Source organism: Gallus gallus, unplaced genomic scaffold (genome assembly GCF_016699485.2).
Source record: "Gallus gallus isolate bGalGal1 unplaced genomic scaffold, bGalGal1.mat.broiler.GRCg7b scaffold_46, whole genome shotgun sequence".
In the NCBI taxonomy this organism is placed as follows: domain Eukaryota; kingdom Metazoa; phylum Chordata; class Aves; order Galliformes; family Phasianidae; genus Gallus; species Gallus gallus.
The window spans coordinates 45,064-67,188 of record NW_024095998.1 but is presented as its reverse complement, the minus strand read 5'-3'; the positions used below and the strand labels follow the sequence as shown (position 1 = coordinate 67,188).

Below are 22,125 nucleotides of genomic sequence, written 5' to 3'. Positions count from 1 at the left end.
GAGGAAGAGAAATGAAGATGACAGCAGTTCAACAGAAGAACTGAAGCGGGAAGGCATGTGCAGAGAGCAGCAGAGCAGAGAGAGAAGATGAGTGCACATTCAGTCATGGAGAGAAGAAGAAAAAGGAATGTCAATCACCTTTAGTCTCTATTAAAGCAGGGTTCTGTTCTGCACACACAATGGTGGTTGTTGTTCTTTTTTTATCTTTCTTTCTTTGCACTGCTTGAATTCTTTTAGACAATTTAAGAACATTCAGGAACACTTTCAGAACTTTCTGTTCTGTTCCCACGCCCTAAAAAGAAAACAGCCACGCACAGCTGACTACAAAGCCTTTGGAGCAATCACTGACAGACACAGAGCGTGCACACATCCACCGCCAGGGACGTGCTGGGAGCTGATGTCTCCGGGCCCAGTGCACGGCAGCATTTGCTTCAGTGCTTTCATGCCTCCTGGCACCAAACCTCTGCTGCCAAAGCAGCCTTTGCCCAAGGAAACTGTGCCATAAAGCACAACGCTTTCTCACCTGAGTGTCCCCATACAACAGTGAAAAAGACAAACCGTGTCTTCCTCCTAAGTACCACCATCGCTACACACACTCCTCTCCCCACACAGATACACACTGCCATTGCCAAACTGATCGAAGCATGAGGGGCCGGGCCCAGAGCAAATTTAGACCCCTTCCTTAGTGCCACACAGCTTTCTAGAGCCCCACATCCTCCCTCAAGCCTCCCCACACCTCCCTTCCTATAGGCCCACAGCCCCCAGACACGCCCTACACTCACGTATCTCCCTAGATGCTCCCATGGCCCCCACAGCCTCCTTATAGCCTCACCACAGCCCCCTAGAGCCCCGGATCCTCCCATCAGACCCGCACAGCCCTAAAGGCCCCCATTAGCCCACATCCCTCCCGAGAGCCGCATATTCTCCCACGGCCGAGGGGAGGGCCGCGCACGGTTCCGCTCCCTGGCCCCGTCCCGGAGCCGTTCTCCCGCACACCTCCGGCGCCGCTGTCCTCAGCACCGCTCCCGTCGTGCCGCACTTCCGGCTCGGGGCTGCCCGGACAGCTCCGGCGCACAGCGGCTGCAGCGGCGGGGCCGTGCGGGGCCGCCCGGGTAGGGAGCGGCGCCGGCTGAGGGGAGAGCCGGGCGGGCCCGAGCCAGCGGCCAACGGCCGCTCCCGCGCGCTGCGCCTCAGCCAATCGGAGCCGGCGGCGCTGCCGCTGAGCAATGAGAGGCCGGGCCGGGCCGGGCCGGAACAGCTGCTGAGCAATGAGAGGCCGGGGGCGGGGCCGAGCGGCGGCGAGGGAGGAGGGGCCTCGGGGGACAGCCTATGGCTGTAGGGGATGGGCGATGGGATTGGCTTTAGGGATGTGCGATTGGGAAGAGGGATGAGGGAGTGGGATTGACAGTGGGAGCTGGGGTTGGGATGAGGGACGGGGAATGGGATTTGGAGTAGGGATATGGGGATCTGGGGATGGGGGATATACCACGTGGGATTGGGACATTGGCTAGGGGTGTGGGGTGTGGGGATATGGGTATGGGATGGATACAGGAAATGGGAAAGATATGGGATGGACTCTGGGTATGGGACGGACTTGGAATGGATATGGCATCATAGAATCATAGAATCATAGAATCATAGAATCATAGAATTGCTCAGGTTGGAAAAGACCTGCAAGATCATCGAGTCCAACCGCAACCTCACCATCCTACCCCAACTGCAACAGCCCTCCGCTCAGTCGTGTCCCTGAGCACCACATCCAGATGGCTGTTAAACACATCCAGGGGTAGGGACTCAACTACCTCCCTGGGCAGCCCATTCCAGGGCTTAAACAGCCTTTCCGTAAAGACCCTCCATAAAGTCCTGATATCCAACCTCAACTTACTCTGGTGCAACTTGAGGCCATTTCCCCTCGTCCTGTCACCCATCAGCTGTGAGAAGACACCAAGCCCGACCTGCTGGCACTTCTGCTGACTCCCCGCCGTGCTTCAGCAAGGATCGAGAAATCTCGCATCTTGTGATCACTTTGCCCCAGACGGCATCCAACCTTTACGTCCCCCACAAGACCTTCTCTGTTAACAAACAGCAGCTCCAGGATTTTGCTTCCCCTCGTTGGCTCCTTCACCAGCCGTGTCAGGAAGTGATCTCCCACACACTCTGGGAACCTGCGGGACTGTTCCCTGTCAGCTCTATCATAAATCCAGCAGATGTCTGGGAGGTAGAAGTCCCCCACAGGTCCCCACAAGGGGGAGAGACCTTGAGACCTCACCCAGCTGTCTAGGCAGTGTCTTGTCCACCTCTTCATCCCGCTTGGCTGGCCTGTAGCAGACTCCCATGATCATGTCAGGCTTACTGGCCTTCACTTTTACTCTGACCCATAAGCTCTTGTCTCACTCCAACACATAGGAGGGAGAGGAGGTTCTTTGATATACGTATACCCGGCATGAGATTAAGAAACAGCGGTTGAAATGGTGGTCCGACCAGTTTATTACAAATCTCAATAAGGGAGATGGGGAAGGGGAGGACGGACACTAGTACGGATCGGGGTAATGGGGAAGGGAAGGAAAGCGATGGAAAAGATGGGAAATAGAAGCAAGGAGACTTGATAGGTACAAACTAGGGTGATGGGGAAGGGAAGAAGGGCAGCAGAAAAGATAGGAAATGGGAGCAAGGAGTCTCTCTAGGAAGCAAGACGGAGATGGACACCACCATGGGTCCGGCGTGGTTCCTGATTCAGTCGCTGTTCTTCAGGAGAGGTGGGCTGTTGGGCGTTGTTCCGTAGATGAGGACGGTGACCGCGGCGATGACGACGACGACGGGACATACTTATTTCTAAGTCCCAAGTGGTTGAGTCAGCTCTGTCTGGAGTGACAGCTTGTGGCTTTTGGGTCCCAGCAGGAACGCCTTTGGTGCCCATCTCCCCGGCCTTGCCAGCAGATAAGAGGCAGTATGGAGACACCAACTTGTAGCTCGTCTTCACAGGATACAACGGTACCATCATCCAGTCTCCCAGAGCAAACAGGACTTCTTTGGTCACAGGACAGGTCTTCCACCAGCAAACAGTCCACAAAGCGGACCTGAGCACTCCCTTCACTCTTGGGCCGAAGGCAAACAGCTCCAAAGAAATGCTTTCCAATGGAAAAGTGTCCGCACAGTGACGCTGATTGCCACACGGCAACACCCACCTCTCATCTCCTAGAGTCTTCTCACAAGACATACCTCAGGAAGCAAGCTTTGAGCCAGAAAACAAAGCAGCAGTCATACACCACCCCGTGGCTCAAAGGCTGCTTGAAATTGAAGCGTAAGTGACCCTCCATGGTGGTTAGCAACAGAAAAGAAAAAGAAAGAAAAAAAAAAAGAGGAAGCAGAAGGGGAAAGAAGGGGAGGGCCTAAGGGGGAGTTAAATGTTACACAATTGCTACAAAGGATTTGTTGAGCTTGGTTGCAAAGGTTGCCCTGATCTGCTGGACTTGTCCATCATCAGTTGAAGTGGATAGAAAATACACGGAGGATACACCACCTTGTATCCGTTGAATAAAGCATGGAATCAGACAGGGAATCAAACAGAAGAGTTGCAACAGCACACTCTAGATCAAATGGGATACCTTTGACCCATGGGCCACCTGGGAGCCAGGCAAAGAGGTGCGAGTCTAGGCCTTTCCAGGTTTGGACAGGAACATGGGCTATTTTCCGGCCCACGAGTACACCGAGGGAAGAATGAGCCAGCAGAAGAGGAGGGGATAATGCTAAGGGAGAAGAACTCAGGAGGAGATGAGCTGCCACAGCAGCAGCAAGACAGAAGGCAGATAGAGGAACATTCTAGATAGAGGACCCCATACGACACCATCCCTGCTCCTCCAGGATACAAGAGGAACCCGTAGAACACCATCTCTCCAAACCTAGGACTCCATAGGACCCCATAAGACACCATAAAATCCCATACCTCCCGTCCCATCCAATCCCTGCCATCCTACAGGGAACCTACGGGACCCCGCAGGAGCTCATGAGATCCCATCTCCCCACAGCATTCCATTCCATCCCCATGGCACCCTACAGAACTCCGTAAGTTCCAATTTGCCCACCCAGAGGACCCCCCCATAGGGTCCCATCCCTTCCCATAGGACCCCATAGAATCCCATATTCCCCCATAGGTCACCACAGAATCCCATACGCCCCATTGGATCCCATCCTTGCCCTAGGAGACCCTATAGGACTCCACAGGTTCCCATCCCTCCCTCATACACCCCATAGGACCCCAGAAACCCTTATAACATCGCATTAGCCCCCAGAGCACCCCATATCACTCCACCCCCAGGAACCCTAGAGGACCCCATAGGATCCCATCTTCCCAACCCTTGCACCCCATCGCACCCAATAAGACACCATCAAATCCCCTATCTCCCCCCCAAAACAGGAGCCTATACGACCCCATAGACTTCATGAGAGCCCAGCCCCCAAAGGATCTCTTGGAATCCCATACCTTCCACATGGGGCCCTGTGCGACTCCATAGGTTCCAATCCCCCTGTGCATAGAACCCTATAGGACCCCCAGAGAGTCCCATCCCCTCCCATACGACACCATAGGACCCCACAGAACCCCATACCCATCAGAGGACAACATAGCACAGCACAGAGTCGCATTCTCACATTCCTACAAAACCAGGACCTCATAAGACACCATAAAATCCCATGCCCGTGCCCCCAGCAGGAACCTAGAGGACCCCATAGGACCTCATGACATCCCATCCTCCCCATGGGGCCCAACACAACCCCAGCAAATCCCTTCTCCGCCCTTTCCCCATAAAACCCTCTAGTAACCTAGAGCACCCCATAGGATCCCATACCCCCCGTAGGACCCCATAGGACCCCACAGGTCCCCCCTTCCCCTTCAAAGCCTGTGACAAAAGCAAATCCCTGGGATCCCCCAAACAAAGCACTCCCTGCCCGCTAGGGTCGCGGGAGCGACGCAGTCACAGCAATGACGCAGAGGATCAATGTCAGGTAATTTAGTGACTGTTCTAACAAAGAATCCATGAAAAAACTTCCAGGCAAAACAAAGAAACCTTCTGCCAACTGGTCTTCAACAATACGGGTAGAGTCCTTTGGAACAGTCGTTGCTTCTGTGTCAACTACTTGAACATCAATTCAGGCAACGGCTACTAAAGGAAAAGGAGTAACATAACATGGAGAGGACAGAAAGGAAGAGAGAGGAAACAGAGAGGAGCCAGCACTCCCACCCGGGGCGGGCAGCAGGCTGCTGGTGCCAGCGTCATCATGGGCTGCGGCCAGCACTGCCCACGCTGTCACCGCGGCGACGTTTGTGACACGGCCACCCGGGAGGGGTACGAAGGCGGTGCACGCTGGTGGGTCCTGCATCCTGAAGGAGCATCTGGCAGAGAGCAGACGCGTCTGAAGGGATGAGCTCCGGCATGGCTGGCGCCAACAAGGAGCAACCCGCCGGCACGAGGCGGAACAGGATGAGCTTCTGCGAGGATGGCCCCGCAGCGCGGTGTGCCTCCAGACCCACATGCACCGACACCCAAGGTACACGGGTCCAGAGCCACCACAGCACGCTGCTGCAGCCAAGCTCGGCACGCAGACGACACTTCCCATCTGCCACCTCACTCCCGCCTGGCAGCGGTAGCGGTGCCGGGAAGCGGCAGATGCAGAGTGTGACCTGCTTTTCTTTGCCCTCCAGAGCGAGTTGCCGTCTGGGATGCGGTGGCCGACTACGTACAAGAGCACCTCCTGGTGCAGAAGGTGGGTTGGCTGGCGGCTTCCTCCTCTCCCTGCCCGGCTCAGATGAGACTTCCTCTCGGTCTTCCCCTCCACAGAAAGCAGGAAACTCACCCCACATGTCTCTTCTGGGCATGCCGTGGGCTTCCTGCACATCCTGCGGGATCACCTGTGCTGGGCGGTGTCCTATCTCAGGGCTGAGGCCAATCGTGGCAAGCCTCTGGATCCCACCAGGCTGCTTCTGCCCTGACTGCTGTGCTGCATTTGGGAGGGCCAGGGGAAGGAGAGGACTGTGCAGCCCCTTCCCAAAGCCATTCCCGATGCCCTGGCTTGTGCCTCTGAGCAGCGCGAGAGGGCTCCTCAGCTGCGCCCCTGCGTTGGACCACCACATGGGCTCTTCCTCCAGCCGGCCCATAACCCTTGCGCCCTTCCTTCCTCTTTCACTTGCAGGGGGTCTGGATTGCCACCTTTGGCACCTTTGACACCATCAACAAAGACATCAGGAGTGAGGACGGGACCGTGACTCTGCAGTGGCCGGTGTTTCACCTGTCTGCAAACCTGATAGCCACGCACCACCTCAAGCCCCGCAGGGAGTCCCTGCCAGGTAGGGTCGGCGGGGGGATTAAACTCTTGCTGGCTTCATGGACAGGGCAAACAGGGCCACCGCCTCCGTTCTCAAAGGCAAACCTCCCCGTGGCAGGAGTCCATGCAAACATGGGCTGTTCTGGCTGATGGCCACAAGAAGCAGTTCTAGGGAAGCACTGCGGAAAACCAACCGTATCATCAACTGCGTCCCTCGCATTTTTCAGCCCATAGGAAGGTGGAGCCGCTGAAATACAGCAAGGTGGCCGCAACTGCCTCTGTGACCTGGCAGAGAGCAAAGATGTGCATCCAAAGCACCGTGTCCCTGCTCTCCGGCTGCCTGAAGAATGGCGAGAACGTTGCCGTTGTCCTAAAGGGCATTGGAGTGCTCCACATTGATGGCCTGACATTTCAAATGAAATTCTACCGCGACTTCCTCGAGAAGCTGTCAGGCAAAGAGAAATTCAGAAGAGCTCTTCTCAAGGTGAGCTGTAGGTTTCTGCGTGGCCCGGGCAGTCCCGTGACCCTTGCTGTGCCCGCGCACGGCCCACAAGGACCTGGCCAGCTGCTCGGGCCGTGCAAGTGCTGCGGGGCCGTCAGCTCTCCCTGCCTTGGGCTCCTCATGTCCCCAGGGCCTCAGCCGTCACAAGGATGTTTCACATCCTCCCTGTTCCTCCCCTGCAGGCCCCCTGGCTGCTGGACATGGTGGCGTCCCGAGCGGCACCGGTGGCCTCCCTGGCGCTCTCTGGCTGCCTTGTCGTCTTTCCCGAGTGAGTATGTTGGTGGCTGCAGCTGCTGCTTGCTGCAGCTGCCCAGCTCTCATTCCGTAGTGTTTGTTCCTTGTGTCCATGGCTGTCCCAGTCCGGCCCACGAGCATACGGCATAGAATCATCAAATCATTTGAGCTGGTAGGAATCCTGAAAGGGCACCTACTCCCACACTGTGCACTCCCTGCAGGGAGCAGGGATTTTCCGCCAGATGAGGCTGCTCTGAGCCTGGTCCAGCCCGACCTTGGATGCCTGTCGAGGCAGCCACCACCTCTCTGGGCAAGACGTTGCAGTGCCTCACCACTTTTCTGTCCAAAACATCTTCCTTATATCCATTGGAAATCTTCCCTCTTTCCGGTTGAAACAATTGCCCCTGGTCCTATCCCAACTGACCCTGCTACAGCCTTTAGAAACCAGCTGCCTTAATGCAGAATGAAAATGTGCCTGTCCGCAGGCAATCAGAGAGAGCAACAGCCATTAGTGGAGTGCTGCGTCCCAACGCTCACTGTCTTCTCCTCGCGTACAGGTTTCAAATGGAGTTTGTGCCCAAACCACCGCCCGGGAGGATATACCGCAAGTCCTCAGGAAGCGTCCGTGCTGAGGGGAAACCAAAGAAAGAAGAGGCTTTGCCACCTCTCGTCCAAGAGGGCAAGAAAGGTAAAGCAGCTTCCAGCTCCTTTCCATGCCACGGGCCACACACTTGGAGATGGGAAATCCCTTGCTGACCATCGGCCAAGGGCTCTGACTTAGAATCATAGAATCATAGAATCGCTAAGGTTGGAAAAGACCCACAGGATCATCCCGTCCAACCATTTGCCCTTCACCAATGGTTCTTGCTAAACCATGTCCCTCAACACAACATCCAAACGCTCTTAGAACACCACCAGGCTCGGTGACTCCACCACCTCTCTGGGCAGCCCATTCCTGTGCCTGACCTCCCTTTCAGGGAAGTAGTATTTCCTAACGTCCAGCCTGAATCTTCCCTGGTGCAGCTTGAAGCCATTCCCTCTAGTCCTAGCACTAGGCACACGAGAGGAGAGGCTGAGCCCCAGCTCACTACAACCTCCTTTCAGCTACTTATAGAGAGCAATAACGTCTCCCCTGAGCCTCCTCTTCTCTAGGCTGCACAATCCCAGCTCCTTCAGCCGCTCCTCATAAGGCCTGTGCTCCAGTTCCCTCACCAGCTTTGTTGCCCACCTCTGGACACGCTCCAGGGCCTCGATGTCTTTCTTACAGTGAGGGGCCCAAAACTGGACGCAGTACTCCAGGTGCGGCCTCACCAGTGCTGAGTACAGGGGGAGAATGCCTTCCCTGTTCCTGCTGGCCACAATAGTTCTGATACAAGCCAGGATGCCATTGGCCTTCATGGCCACCTGGGCACACTGCTGGCAATCAACACCCCCAGCTCCATTTCCTCTACACAGTCTTCAAGCCACTCTGCCCCAAGCCTGTAGCGTTGCCTGGACTTGTGTCAAAGCTTCACGCCAGCTCAGCACGGCCTCTTCGCACAAGCAATTGCTGGCCTCTCCAAAACTAAGGCGCTGGCTGTGACGTGCCCCCATCCCTGGCTATGGCAGGAGGACGTCGGCATCTTAGGCCCTGCCCTCCCCCACTGGAAGGACACGGTCCCCAAAAGTCACCCTGTCAGCTCATCATCACCACCCGGCCCCGCTTTCCCAAAGCCAACGTCACTAGTGCAGTCCCAAAAGAGAGTCCCAAGATGGCAGAGAGGAGGAGTGGGGCCAGAGATGGTTTCAGGGAGGGTCCGAGGGAAGCGCAGAGGTCAGCAGTGGGTAGAGCGGAGCGGCCCTCGCGGATGTTCGGGGAACAGGCCTGAGCGCCCGTTGTGAGTGAGCCCAAGGGTTTACGGGGAGTCTCCTCTGCCTTCCCCATTGCAGTGAGATTTGCTGGCACGCCAACCTTCATCAAACGCTTGAGCTCGGCAAGCGTAGATGCAGGAGAATTCAGAAAGATAAGGAGCTTGCTGCGGAAGGACAGCTCTACATTCAGGTGAGGCTGGAGGCTCTGGCTTGGCATGTGCATGGGGGTGATTTACTGACCCAACGAGAGCCCATCCCCTGACCCCAGAGAGTCCCTGTTTGTGGCTGCCCAACAGTGCTGGGCCGGGGACTCCAGGAGCCCCCCAGCTCACAGGACTGGCCCCTCTCTGGATCCCACGGGGGAGAGCCACGCGGCTGCCGGTGAGCTGTCTGTGGGGAAGGCTGCGTTGCAGCCAAGGGTCCTGGCTCCGGCTTGCAGGATGCGGCCCCAAAGCCATCACCCACTCAGGCGGACCCCTCCCGCTCTGTCCTTCCAGTCTGCTGCCAGCGATCTGCGCAGTGCCTGAAGCCCAAAAGCAGCCGCTGACCTGCCAGCTGCAGGGCCAGGCAGGAACCAAAGGCCAAGAAGACCGGGGCCGAGCGCTGGGAACAAAACGCGTGAGCTTCCGTGAGGAAGACCTGGAAGCGGAAACGTTCCAAGGCCAAGAATCCAGGCTACCACTGCTGCACTGCGACTCAGTGCAACTTCTCAGGCAGAGGGCTAAGAAGAGCAGGCCAGTGCACAAAGGACCTGAGGAGGTGGCTGCAGCAGCATCTCAGAGTGAGGCCAGCCAGCCTGCAGAGTCCTCCGCCGACAGAGCGGGAGTGCTGCCACCGATAAACCAAGTAACACAGTCTCCGCAGCGTCAGCCTCCAAACACCAAAGCCCCACCCCGCAGGAAGGCCACCCGCTACCCACGCTGATGCGGGCATGGGGCGCCCAGGGCTGACAGAGCTCCACTCGAGGCTGCAAAACTGATGCGTCAATCCCATCTGCATCATACCTAACAGTAGACCAGGCTGCCCAGGGCCCCAAACAACCTGCCCTTGAACACTGCCAGGGACGCGGCGCCCACAGGCTCTCTGGGCATCCGCTTCCAGCATCTCACCACTGGCTCTGGAAAGAACTTCTCCCTGACATCCAATCTTAAGGATTTCTCTACTCAAAACCACTTCCCCTACTTCTGCCATCACCTACCACTGTAAAGGGTTGACGGTCCTCCTGTTTGGAGGCTCCCTTCATGTACTGGAAGGCTGCAATGTGGTGACCCAACAGCCTCCTCTTCTCCAGGCCCAACAACGAGATCTAGAGTGAAATGTAGAGGAGAAAAACTGACAATAAAGCCTTACCATGGGCCTATCCTGTAGAAATCTCCAGAATGCCTGTGACAGTGTCATTGCGTCTTTTCACACCAGCTCTTGTGCCGGTGGAGGGGGAAAGAATTGTGGGAGGTCATCAGAACATCTCACAGTGCTTTACTTGAAGCCAAAGGAAATCCAGCATCACGGTTGTCTTGTCTGTCAGAGCTTTTCTGCTGCAGGGGATGACCAAAAATGAAGTCAGCTTCCAATTGTTGCGGCAGCTCAGAGCTCTCAGAGGATACCAGCGGTCTCTGGAGGCCCTTTCCAATTGGAAGATTGCGGCCTATAAAGAATCACAGAATCATAGAATGGCGTGGGTTGAAAAGGACCACAATGACCATCTACTTTCCACCCCCCTGCTATGTGCAGGGTCGACAACCACTAGACCAAAGTGCCCTGTGCCACATGCAGCCTGGCCTTGAATGCCTCCAGGGCTGGGGCATCCACAACCTCCAGGGGCAACCTGTTCCAGTGCCTCACCACCCTCTGGGGGAAAAAACTTCCTCCAAATATCTCACCTAGACCTCCCCTGTCTCAGTTTAAGACCATTCCCGCATGTCCTATCACTACCCCCCCTCGTTACACTCGTACCCCCGCCTCTTCATACGCTCCCTTCAACTATTGAAAGGCCACAGTGAGGCCTCCTTAGAGCCTTCTCCAAGCTAAGCAACCCCAGTTCCCACATTCTTTCTTCGTAGAAGAGGTGCTCCAGCCCTCTGATCTTCTTAGTGGCTGTGTGGGATCTGTTGAGTCCCATCCTGAGCTGCTGGTTGATTACCTGGGGAAAAGACCCAGTCAGCTGTGGGAGGACAGGTGAAGGCAATTCAGCTGTGTGACTACAACGGATGGAGCCTGGCTGCGCTTCTCTCAGGCCCCAGTTAAGGACTGAATGCTGCTGGGGAAGGATCTCTTTCTGGAGGTCCCTCTCTGGTGGAACTTCTTTCTTCATACCTGGAGTCTTCTGGTATGTTTGAGTCATCTTGAGGGACCTCGTATTACAGTGAGCTCCTCCCCACCGGTATGGCACAGTGGTAGCCATACTGAACCCCTATGTTACCTCAGAGGCCGTTATCCAACGGGCCACCCAATTGGTGGCTGATCTAGGGGAGACAGAGCGCCTGCAGACCAGCTGCAATACCCGAATGTTGGAAGGGACAGAGGTAACTAAAACCAGGAGACCCACCCCACGCACTCCTCAGTTGAGAGCCATACGGGCATCCCAAAGGCAAATGTTTAACGACTCAATCCAGGCTGGGGTTCAATTGGTGAAAATTTATCGCCAGCCCAATCATGTCCTCCTCCAGCTATGGAGGCAGTTGAAGGAAAATCAAAAATTTCAGAGTCACCCCAAAGAAACCACTCTGGGGTGAGAGCTATTGACCAACTACCAACCACAGCATGGAACTTGGAAGATTTCCTGGTTCCCAATAAAAGGGAAAAGGTGGGACTGGAGGCCCTATGCTGAGCTGACAAGTTTTTGGTCCTGGAAGGACACACAAAGGGTTATGGTGTTGGGAGACACAGGTGCGGAAACACCAGGTATTTATAGCGACCCGACTGAATTCAGCGGGGATAGAGTGATGATCGGTGGCTTTGAGGGACGGACCATTCCAGTGACCCAGGCGTGGTTGCAAGTGGGGGTTGGGCATCTCCTCCCCCGCGAGTATGAAGTGTCTGTTGCCCCAGTCCCAGAGTACATCTTGGGCATAGACATTTTATGGGCTCAGGCTCTGGCTCTCCACACAACTGTGGGAGAGTTCAGACTTTGACAGAGGTGCATTAGTGTCCGCGCAGTGCAGGCAACACTGAGAGGCCATGCGAAGCGTGAGCCCATTCACCTGCCGGAACCACGCCGGATTACTAACGTGAGGCAGTATAGACTCCCAGGGGGGCAAGATGAAATCTCAAGAACGGTGCAGGAAGTAGAAAAAGTGGGCATTATAAGACCTGCACATAGCCCACAGAAATCCCCCGTGTGGCCAAAGAGAAAATCAGATGGAACAGGGAGAAGGACGGTAGATTACTGAGAATTAATTAAATGAGGGCACGCTGCCTCTTCACGTGGCCGTACCCAATATTTCCTCCCTAATGGACACATTGAGTAGGGAGATAAAAACCTATCACTGTGTCCTAGACTTGGAAAATGCGTTCTTCAGTGTTCCAATTGCTGAAGAATCGCAAGACCACTTTGCATTCGTGTGGGGAGGCAGGCAGTGGAGCTTTCAGGTCCTGCCACAGGGGTACGTGCATTCGCCAACATATTGTCATCATCTAGGAGCGCGTGACCTGGCTAGCTGGGAAAAACCGAATCGTGTTTGCTTCTCTCATTCTACAGATGATCTCCTGTTGACATCTGTCTCACTGGAGGCAGTAGGGTAAGCGGCAGATTCACTATCTATCTATCTGCAAGAAAGAGGATGGGCTATAAATCCTCAGAAGGTGCAAGGTCCGGGCCTGTCCCTAAAATTCCTGGGGGGGGTGGTTGCTCAGGAAAGATGGAAGACCACCCAGTGCTCTCATAGGTAAGGTTCAGGCATTCCCAGAGCCTACAGCACCCAAGCAGCTGCAGCATTTCTTAGGTATACTGGGATATTGGCATTCCTTTATTATAGCTCATTCAGCGCAGCTGCTGAGGCCATTACACAGACTCATGAAGAAGGGGCAACAATGGGACTGGAGGAGAAGGCAGCACGAGGCTTTCCAACAGGCAAAACTGGCAGTGAAACAAACCCAGGCATGGGGTATATTTGATCCTACCCTCCCTGCTGAGTTGGACGCTCATGTCACTCAGGATGGCTTTGGCTGGGGCCTGTGGCAATGCCAGAGTTGTGTTCGGACCCCCACTGGATTCTGGTCTCAGGTCTGGCACGGAGAAGAAGAAAGATGTAGTATGATTGAAAAACAGCTATTCACTGCCTATCCTGCACGACAGGCGGTCGAGACAATAACTCAAACAGCTGAAATTATAGTTAAGACCACTTTGCCAATTAAGGGGTGCGTAAAAAGATCTGAGCCCTTAAGATGGGGGTGGCCCAAGCACAAACGGTGGCACGATGGCTCACCTGTCTGAGCCAGAGGAGCAGTCTGTCTTCATCACCGCTGAAAGAAGAACTCCCGAAGATCCTAGGCCCAGTGACGTATCACAGCGATGCACCAAAACAAACACTGGTCGCTCCACCACAGAAGAGTCCCATCCAGGAGGGGAAATATCTCATTCCTGAAGATGCCAGCTATACGCATGGGTCCAGCAAGGGCAACCCGAGCAAGTGGACAGCGATAGCATACCGTCAATCCACTGAAACAACCTGGTGTGAAGAGGGCGATGGGCAGAGTAGCCAATGGGCAGAACTGCGAGCCGTGTGGATGGTTATAACCAAGGAACCCGGTGATGGGGTCCTGAACATCTGCACAGATAGTTGGGCTTTGTACCGGGGGCTCACTCTTTGGATTGCATTGTGGGCCACCCAGGAATGGACTATCCACGCCCGACCAATCTGGGGCACAGATGACGTGTGGAAATCAGACCCTATAGCCGATAAGGATATAGAGCAGGCATGTGTTTATTGGTGACGCGCGTACACCCTGGTGCAAGGGGGATCACTCCACCTAACTTGCACACCGTCCGAAGAAATCACGCTATAGATATTGGTCAAACTAATACATAATCAATAGTTGACAGGAATTTGGATGCATATTCACTACAGTCCCGAGAGCCCATTAGCAAACAGTCCCTCCCCCGCCTTGTGCGTGCGTGGTAGGTCGTGATGATGAAGGCTCGCAGTCTTCCTCGCTGCAAACTTCTGACCCCGAAGGGGGGGCATCCCCAGAACCGGTTCCAGCTTGCACTTCAGACATCAGAACATAAGATGGACCTGCACCAAACACCCGCAGGCATCCAGTAACACCACCGAGCACTGGCCCATGAGAGGACCTGAACTTCAACCGCAAACCAATCATCAATACTCTTAGATTGTGTCAACCTGCAGAGCCACAGGCAACGGTATAAGCGTCGTGGTGTGCTGGATCTCTGTATTAGGGAAGGCTTACCCTCCAGCTAACTCCATCATTGGTTCACGCTGTAAAGAGATGGAGAATGGGATTTCCTGACTTCCTGGTAAAGCCTGCAGCTGATGCGGCAGCTCAGACCTGGGGCAGTCCCCAGGTCGCAGCTCCTGAAGCTTCCATTGCCATTTTGCTCAGTGATACACGCTCTACAGACAGCGCCTGCCAAACCCATTCTCAGGTCACTCAATGGGGGAGAACCGTTGTTCTCTCCCACCTGCAAAGAACTGTCTGAGCCTTGTACGTTGCTGCCTTGTTAAGTGTCATCTACTCCAGTTTTCCTTGGGCAAACTGCACCAAAACAATTAGTCCGGGAGAATTATCCACAGCTGCTTGGAACGATGCAAAACAATCACTCCCTCTCTTTCTACAAGGAATAATCCAAGCCCGGAGCAGACAAACTCAATCAATTACATATTTCCATCCTCTTTTGCTGGTACCCATGTCTCAGGACAGTAGCACTGCTGAGTTAGGCTCTGCCTTGCTCTCTTGAATTCCCTGTTCCCTTATGGCCCTAGCTCAAAAGCCTAGCAGCCTCTGTTTCTCACCGGCTGCACTCACAGCCTCTCCTTTCCCCTCCCCCCTCCTCCAAGCACATTCAGATCTTTCCCACTTTGCTCCAAGGGCCAGCTTGCATCTGGCGTCTCTAGCAAGGGGCGTTCCTTTCTCCCGAGGCCATGAGAATGGTCCTTCAGATGGAGAAAGTGCCGAGGATGGAAAAAGGGGTTGGGAAAATGGCCCTGAGGGAGTCCTGCTCCCAGGTGCATGGTGGGCTGATTACACAGCCACACTGTGAAGCCCTCCATACTCATTCCCATGAAAGAGCACTGGGGATACACAAATCACCACCATACCACTCTGTCAGACGTTTGCTTTATTTTTCTCTAGAGCTTTCCATATGCGTAGAAAACAAGAAGGATTTCTGTACAGATAGAAAGCCGAGGCTTATGGGAATCCGTGACCCCGGTGGTTGCTTCAGGTCAGGGCACCGAGAGGAAGGCAGCAACTCCTATTCCTCTCTTCATCCCTTGCCTACTCCCATACCAGCAGAAGAGTTTTGCTCCTAAGCATCTCCAGAGGAAAGAGATCGCGGATGGGCCCCCACTGTCCCTCTTCCGTGCATTTCCCGGCGGAGGACTCCTCAGGCTAGCTGGCCTCACCCTGAGATGATGATGCTGCCATCTCCTCAGGTTCTTTCTGCCTGCTCTTCTCAGTCCTCTGCCTGACAAGTTTGACAGAGTCGCAAGCCACAAGTGGCAGCCTGGATGGGCGGCCTTGGGACTCCATGGACAGGCTGGAATGAGCCCTTGAGGAAGATCTTGAATCTTTGATGAAAGCTGTTGTCTCCCTCAAGGTAACCTGAGGGAGCGAGGCCTTGGCTTTCAGAACTTCAGCAGTGCACCCACACGATGGGCTTCTACCGCTTCTCGTTCTTCCTCATGGAAGCAAATGCATTTGGTTTCCAGCGCTCGGCCCAGGTCTTCTTGGCCTTTGCTTCCTTCCTGGCCCTGCAGCTGGCAGGTCAGCAGCTGCTTTTGGGCTTCAGGCACTGCGCAGATCGCTGGCAGCAGACTGGAAGGACAGAGAGGGAGGGGTCCGCCTGAGTGGGTGATGGCTTTGGGGCCGCATCCTGCAAGCCGGAGCCAGGACCCTTGGCTGCAACGCAGCCTTCCCCACAGACAGCTCACCGGCAGCCCCGTGGCTCTCCCCCGTGGGATCCAGAGAGGGGCCAGCCCTGTGAGCTGGGGGGCTCCTGGAGTCCCCGGCCCAGCACTGTTGGGCAGCCACAAACAGGGACTCTCTGGGCTAAGGGGATGGGCTCTCGTTGGGTCAGTAAATCACCCCCATGCACATGCCAAGCCAGAGCCTCTAGCCACACCTGGATGTAGAGCTCTCCTTCGCAATACGTTCCTTATCCTTCTGAATTCTCCTCCATCTATCCTTGCTCAAGCAGTTGATGAAGGTTGGTGTGCCGGCAAATCTCACTGCAATAGGGAAGGCAGAGGAGACTCTCCGTAAACCCTTGGGCTCACTCACAAGGGGCGCTCAGGCCTGTTCCCAGAACATGCGCGAGGGCTGCTCTGCTCCCCACACTGCTGACATCTGCACCGCCCAGGACCCTCCCTGAAACCATCGCTGGCCCCACTCCTCCTCTCTGCCATCTTGGGACTCTCTTTTAAGACTGCAATAGTGACGTTGGCTTTGGGAAAGTGGAGCCGGGTGGGGATGTTGAGCTGACAGGGTGAATTTTGGGGACCATGTCCTTATACTGGGGGAGGGCAGAGCCTAAGACCCTGACGTGCTCCTGCCATAGCCAGGGATGGGGGCACGTCACAGCCAGCACCTTAGTTTTGGAGAGGCCAGCAATTGCTTGTGGGAAGAGGCCGTGCTGAGCTGGCGTGAAGCTCTGACACAAGTCAGAGCCCTTGGCCGATGGTCAGCAAGGGATTTCCAATCTCAAGTTGGTGGCCCGTGCCATGGAAAGGAACTGAAAGCTGGTGGGAGCTGTCCCTGCTCCCTGCAGGGGAGTGGGAGTAGGTGCCCTTTCAGGATTCCTTCCAGCTCAAACGATTTGATGATTCTATGCCATATCCTCGTGGGCAGGACTGGGACAGCCATGGACACAAGGAACAAATGCTACGGAATGAGAGCTGGGCAGCTGCAGCAAGCAGCAGCTGCAGCCACCAACATACTCACTCGGGAAAGACGACAAGGCAGCCAGAGAGCGCCAGGGAGGCCACCGGTGCCGCTCGGGACGCCACCGTGTCCAGCAGCCAGGGGGCCTGCAGGGGAGAAACAGGGAGGATGTGAAACATCCTTGTCATGGCTGAGGCCCTGGGGACACGAGGAGCCCAAGGCAGGGAGAGCTGACGGCCCCGCAGCACTTGCACGGCCCGAGCAGCTGGCCAGGTCCTTGTGGGCCGTGCGCGGGCACAGCAAGGGTCACGGGACTGCCCAGACCTCGCAGAAACCTACAGCTCACCTTGAGAAGAGCTCTTCTGAATTTCTCTTTGCCTGACAGCTTCTCGAGGAAGTCGCGGTAGAATTTCATTTGAAATGTCAGGCCATCAATGTGGAGCACTCCAATGTCCTTGAGGACAACGGCAACGTTCTCGCCATTCTTCAGGCAGCCGGAGAGCAGGGACACGGTGCTTTGGATGCACATCTGTGCTCTCTGCCAGGTCACAGAGGCAGCTGCGGCCACCTCACTGTATTTCAGCAGCTCCACCGTCCTATGGAAGGAAAAATGCGAGGAAAGCAGTTCATTATACAACTGGTTTTCCGCAGTGCTTCCCTAGAACTGCTTCTTGTGGCCATCAGCCAGAACGGCCCATGTTTGCATGGACTCCTGCCAGGGGGAGGTTTACTTTTGAGAACGAGGCGGTGGCCCTGTTTGCCCTGCCCGTGAAGCCAGCAAAGTTTCAATTCCCCCTTCCTACCGGGTAGGGACTCCCTGCGGGTTCTTGAGGTGGTGCGTGGCTATCAGGTTTGCAGACAGGTGAAACACCGGCCACTGCAGAGTCACGGTCCCCTCCTCAGTCCTGATGTCTTTGGAGATGGTGTCAAAGGAGCTGAAGGTGGCAATCCAAACCCTTTAGAAAGTAGAGGCTTCCCTTACACCTACTTCTCGGATATCATTTTGAAGGTCCACATCCCTGCATGTAGTGGTATATCGCATTCATTTGGCCAGACCATACCGCATGCCGCCATCAACGGATCTATTCTGGAGTGGTTTTCATTGGTATTATTGGACACCAGCGTATAGCCTCTGCCTCAGGCAGGATGGGCACTCATGGTGGCCAACTTGGATATCTCCGGACCATTCACCATAACACTTTCTGCCCCAGAGTTCCACAGTCTCAATAACCAAGCTGGCACACTTTCTCTCGGCTTTTGCCTGAATCGTTGGACTAAATCCATCAATTCTGTTGCCATGTATGGCTGGGCTGTTATGTGCAAACCAGTCTGGGCAGGGGGCCACTGATCAGGAGGCTCCCCTACCGGTCTATCCTGTACTTTCTTTGTTTCCTGAGTTACAACAGAACGGACCTCTGGCGGATCTGTCGCAATCGGAGCTTCAAGACACCTTCAAGGCACCCTGCAAATGCAGCTGCGTGTGTCTCACTTTGAAAAACTTACCTTCAGGAAGGAGAAGAGAGATTTTCCACACACGGCCACGAATCCTCTTCTGCCACCCAGCACATCCACTTCCGAGCAGGACACCATCACTCCCATCAGCGAGTTGCCCTCTGTTCCCACGCCCTAAAAAGAAAACAGCCACGCACAGCTGACTACAAAGCCTTTGGAGCAATCACTGACAGACACAGAGCGTGCACACATCCACCGCCAGGGACGTGCTGGGAGCTGATGTCTCTGGGCCCAGTGCACGGCAGCATTTGCTTCAGTGCTTTCATGCCTCCTGGCAGCAAACCTCTGCTGCCAAAGCAGCCTTTACTCAAGGAAACTGTGCCATAAAGCACAACGCTTTCTCACCTGAGTGTCCCCATACAACAGTGAAAAAGACGAACCGTGTCTTCCTCCACCATTGTACCACCAAGTACCACCATCGCTACACACACTCCTCTCCCCACACAGATACACACTGCCATTGCCAACCTGACCGAAGCATGAGGGGCCGGGCCCAGAGGGGCCTCCTTAGGGCCAGCAGGCCCCGAGCCAGGCCTGCTGAGCTCCTTCCCACCCTCCCAAGCAGAAAAAAACCAACCGCACCGCTGCCAGTACAGCCCCGCAGCAGGGAATGCACGCAGCTTCACGCCGCTCCCCTTCCCCCCGTCCTAACAGAAACCAAACGAGGAGAGATTGACATATTCTAGGATTCTGTCCCCACTAGAGCCAACCAGCCCCAGTCTCCTATATCCCTTTGTATGAACAACAAAGATACACAGCGCTGCAGTTAGGCCGGTGCCCACAGATCGCACAGCTAGAAAGATGATCACGTTGGAAAGGGAGAGCTGGAAATGAATGAAAAGGCTCACCCGTGTCCCGGGCTCGCAGAAAAAACTCCCAGAGGAGCCATCTCCAGAAAGAGATCCTTCCCCAGGGGCAGTCAGCCCTTCAGCAGGCTCTAGGAGAGCTGCAGCCTGGCTCCAGCCCTTCCACTCACACAGCTGGATTGCCTTCACCTGGGCTCCCACGGCTCACTCAGGGCTGGCCTCAGGTGGGCAATCAGAGCTTCAGGACATGATTCAACAGCACTTCCCAAACACCCCCCCACAGCCCCCTCTTCTCCCATATCCCCCTTACATCCCTTCCTGAGTCCCCCACAGCCCCCTCTTGTCCCATATCCCCCTTACATCCCTTCCTGAGTCCCCCACAGCCCCCTAGAGCCCCACATCCCGCCCTATAGCCTTACCTCACCACATCCCTCCCGAGAGCCGCATATTCCCCTATATCCGCCCTGTAGCCCCCCGCAGCCCCCTCAACTCCCACATCCCCACCATATCTCCCCCATTGTCCCCTCTAGCCACAGACCCACCTCAGCCCCGGGGGAGGGGCACCGGGAGCCGCGCTCGAGGGCTCGGGGGGGCACGGCCCGGATGCGGGCAGCAGCGCTGCGCCGGTGGGGGCCCCGAGTCCTTCAGCCGTCCCAAATGCCCGCCTCCCACGGCCGAGGGGAGGGCCGCGCACGGTTCCGCTCCCTGGCCCCGTCCCGGAGCCGTTCTCCCGCACACCTCCGGCGCCGCTGTCCTCAGCACCGCTCCCGTCGTGCCGCACTTCCGGCTCGGGGCTGCCCGGACAGCTCCGGCGCACAGCGGCTGCAGCGGCGGGGCCGTGCGGGGCCGCCCGGGTAGGGAGCGGCGCCGGCTGAGGGGAGAGCCGGGCGGGCCCGAGCCAGCGGCCAACGGCCGCTCCCGCGCGCTGCGCCTCAGCCAATCGGAGCCGGCGGCGCTGCCGCTGAGCAATGAGAGGCCGGGCCGGGCCGGGCCGGAACAGCTGCTGAGCAATGAGAGGCCGGGGGCGGGGCCGAGCGGCGGCGAGGGAGGAGGGGCCTCGGGGGACAGCCTATGGCTGTAGGGGATGGGCGATGGGATTGGCTTTAGGGATGTGCGATTGGGAAGAGGGATGAGGGAGTGGGATTGACAGTGGGAGCTGGGGTTGGGATGAGGGACGGGGAATGGGATTTGGAGTAGGGATCTGGGGATCTGGGGATGGGGGATATACCACGTGGGATTGGGACATTGGCTAGGGATTGGCTAGTGTCTTGTCCACCTCTTCATCCCGCTTGGCTGGCCTGTAGCAGACTCCCATGATCATCTCAGGCTTACTGGCCTTCGCTTTTACTCTGACCCATAAGCTCTTGTCTCGCTCCAATGCATAGGATGGAGAGGAGGTTCTTTGATATACGTATACCCGGCGTGAGATTAAGAAACAGCGGTTGAAATGGTGGTCCGACCAGTTTATTACAAATCTCAATAAGGGAGATGGGGAAGGGGAGGACGGACACTAGTACGGATCGGGGTAATGGGCAAGGGAAGGAAAGCGATGGAAAAGATAGGAAATAGAAGCAAGGAGTCTTGATAGGTACAAACTAGGGTGATGAGGAAGGGAAGAAGGGCAGCAGAAAAGATAGGAAATGGGAGCAAGGAGTCTCTCTAGGAAGCAAGACGGAGATGGACACCACCATGGGTCCGGCGTGGTTCCTGATTCAGTTGCTGATCCTCAGGAGAGGTGGGCCGTTGGGCGTTGTTCCGTAGATGAGGACGGTGACCGCGGCGATGACGACGACGACGGGACATACTTATTTCTAAGTCCCAAGTGGTTGAGTCAGCTCTGTCTGGAGTGACAGCTTGTGGCTTTTGGGTCCCAGCAGGAACGCCTTTGGTGCCCATCTCCCCGGCCTTGCCAGCAGATAAGAGGCAGTATGGAGACACCAACTTGTAGCTCGTCTTCACAGGATACAATGGTATCATCCTGCAATTTCCCAGAGCAAACAGGACTTCTTTGGTCACAGGACAGGTCTTCCGCCAGCAAACAGTCCACACAGCGGACCTGAGCACTCCCTTCACTCTTGGGCCCAAGGCAAACAGCTCCAAAGAAATGCTTTCCAATGGAAAAGTGTCCGCACAGTGACGCTGATTGCCACACGGCAACACCCACCTCTCATCTCCTAGAGTCTTATCACAAGACATACCTCAGGAAGCAAGCTTTGAGCCAGAAAATAAAGCAGCATACAACACGTTTTATACACAATTGCTACAAAGGATTTGTTGAGCTTGGTTGCAAAGGTTGCCCTGATCTGCTGGACTTGTCCATCATCAGTTGAAGTGGATAGAAAATACACGGAGGATACACCACCTTGTATCCGTTGAATAAAGCATGGAATCAGACAGGGAATCAAACAGAAGAGTTGCAACAGCACACTCTAGATCAAATGGGATACCTTTGACACATGGGCCACCTGGGAGCCAGGCAAAGAGGTCCGAGTCTAGGCCTTTCCAGGTTTGGACAGGAACATGGGCTATTTTTTGGTCCCCAGAGACCCTTATAAGATCCCATTCTACCACAGACTACCCCATATCACCCCACCCCCAGGAACCCTAGAGGACCCCATAGGATCCCATCTTCCCAACACTTGCACCCCATCAGACCCAATAAGACACCATCAAATCCCCTATCTCCCCCCCAAAACAGGAGCCTATACGACCCCATAGACTTCACGAGAGCCCAGCCCCCATAGGATCTCTTGGGATCCCATACCTTCCACATGGGGCCCTGTGCGACTCCATAGGTTCCAATCCCCCCATGCATAGAACCCTATAGGACCCCCAGAGAGT

At 55.6% G+C, this 22,125-nt stretch overlaps 2 protein-coding genes across 8 annotated transcripts in view; one reads left to right on the top strand and one right to left on the bottom strand.

Moving 5' to 3' along the window:
* Positions 1-22,125, bottom strand: part of LOC121106500 — a 90,282-nt gene that overhangs the window by 23,646 nt on the left and 44,511 nt on the right. Inside the window, exons 11-13 of one of the 7 annotated variants that reach the window (XM_040657140.2) lie at positions 18,470-18,592; positions 17,770-17,922; positions 17,404-17,562 (exon numbers count right to left, since the gene is read on the bottom strand). The exons of 5 other annotated variants lie outside the window; for them this stretch is intronic. In XM_040657140.2, coding sequence (XP_040513074.1) covers positions 17,893-17,922; positions 18,470-18,592 — 153 coding nt within the window. In that variant the 3' untranslated portion in view covers positions 17,404-17,562; positions 17,770-17,892. Of the gene's footprint in view, positions 1-17,403; positions 17,563-17,769; positions 17,923-18,469; positions 18,593-19,826; positions 20,180-22,125 lie in introns of those variants that run through there. One more of the 7 variants, XR_005843521.2, reaches the window with a different exon arrangement.
* On the top strand, positions 5,629-10,093 carry LOC121108881. The gene is made up of 7 exons (XM_040657148.1): positions 5,629-5,760; positions 6,187-6,340; positions 6,546-6,802; positions 7,003-7,088; positions 7,612-7,742; positions 8,984-9,095; positions 9,403-10,093. Exons 3-7 carry the CDS (start codon positions 6,620-6,622, stop codon positions 9,827-9,829), a joined length of 939 nt encoding a protein of 312 aa, XP_040513082.1. The 5' UTR covers positions 5,629-5,760; positions 6,187-6,340; positions 6,546-6,619; the 3' UTR covers positions 9,830-10,093.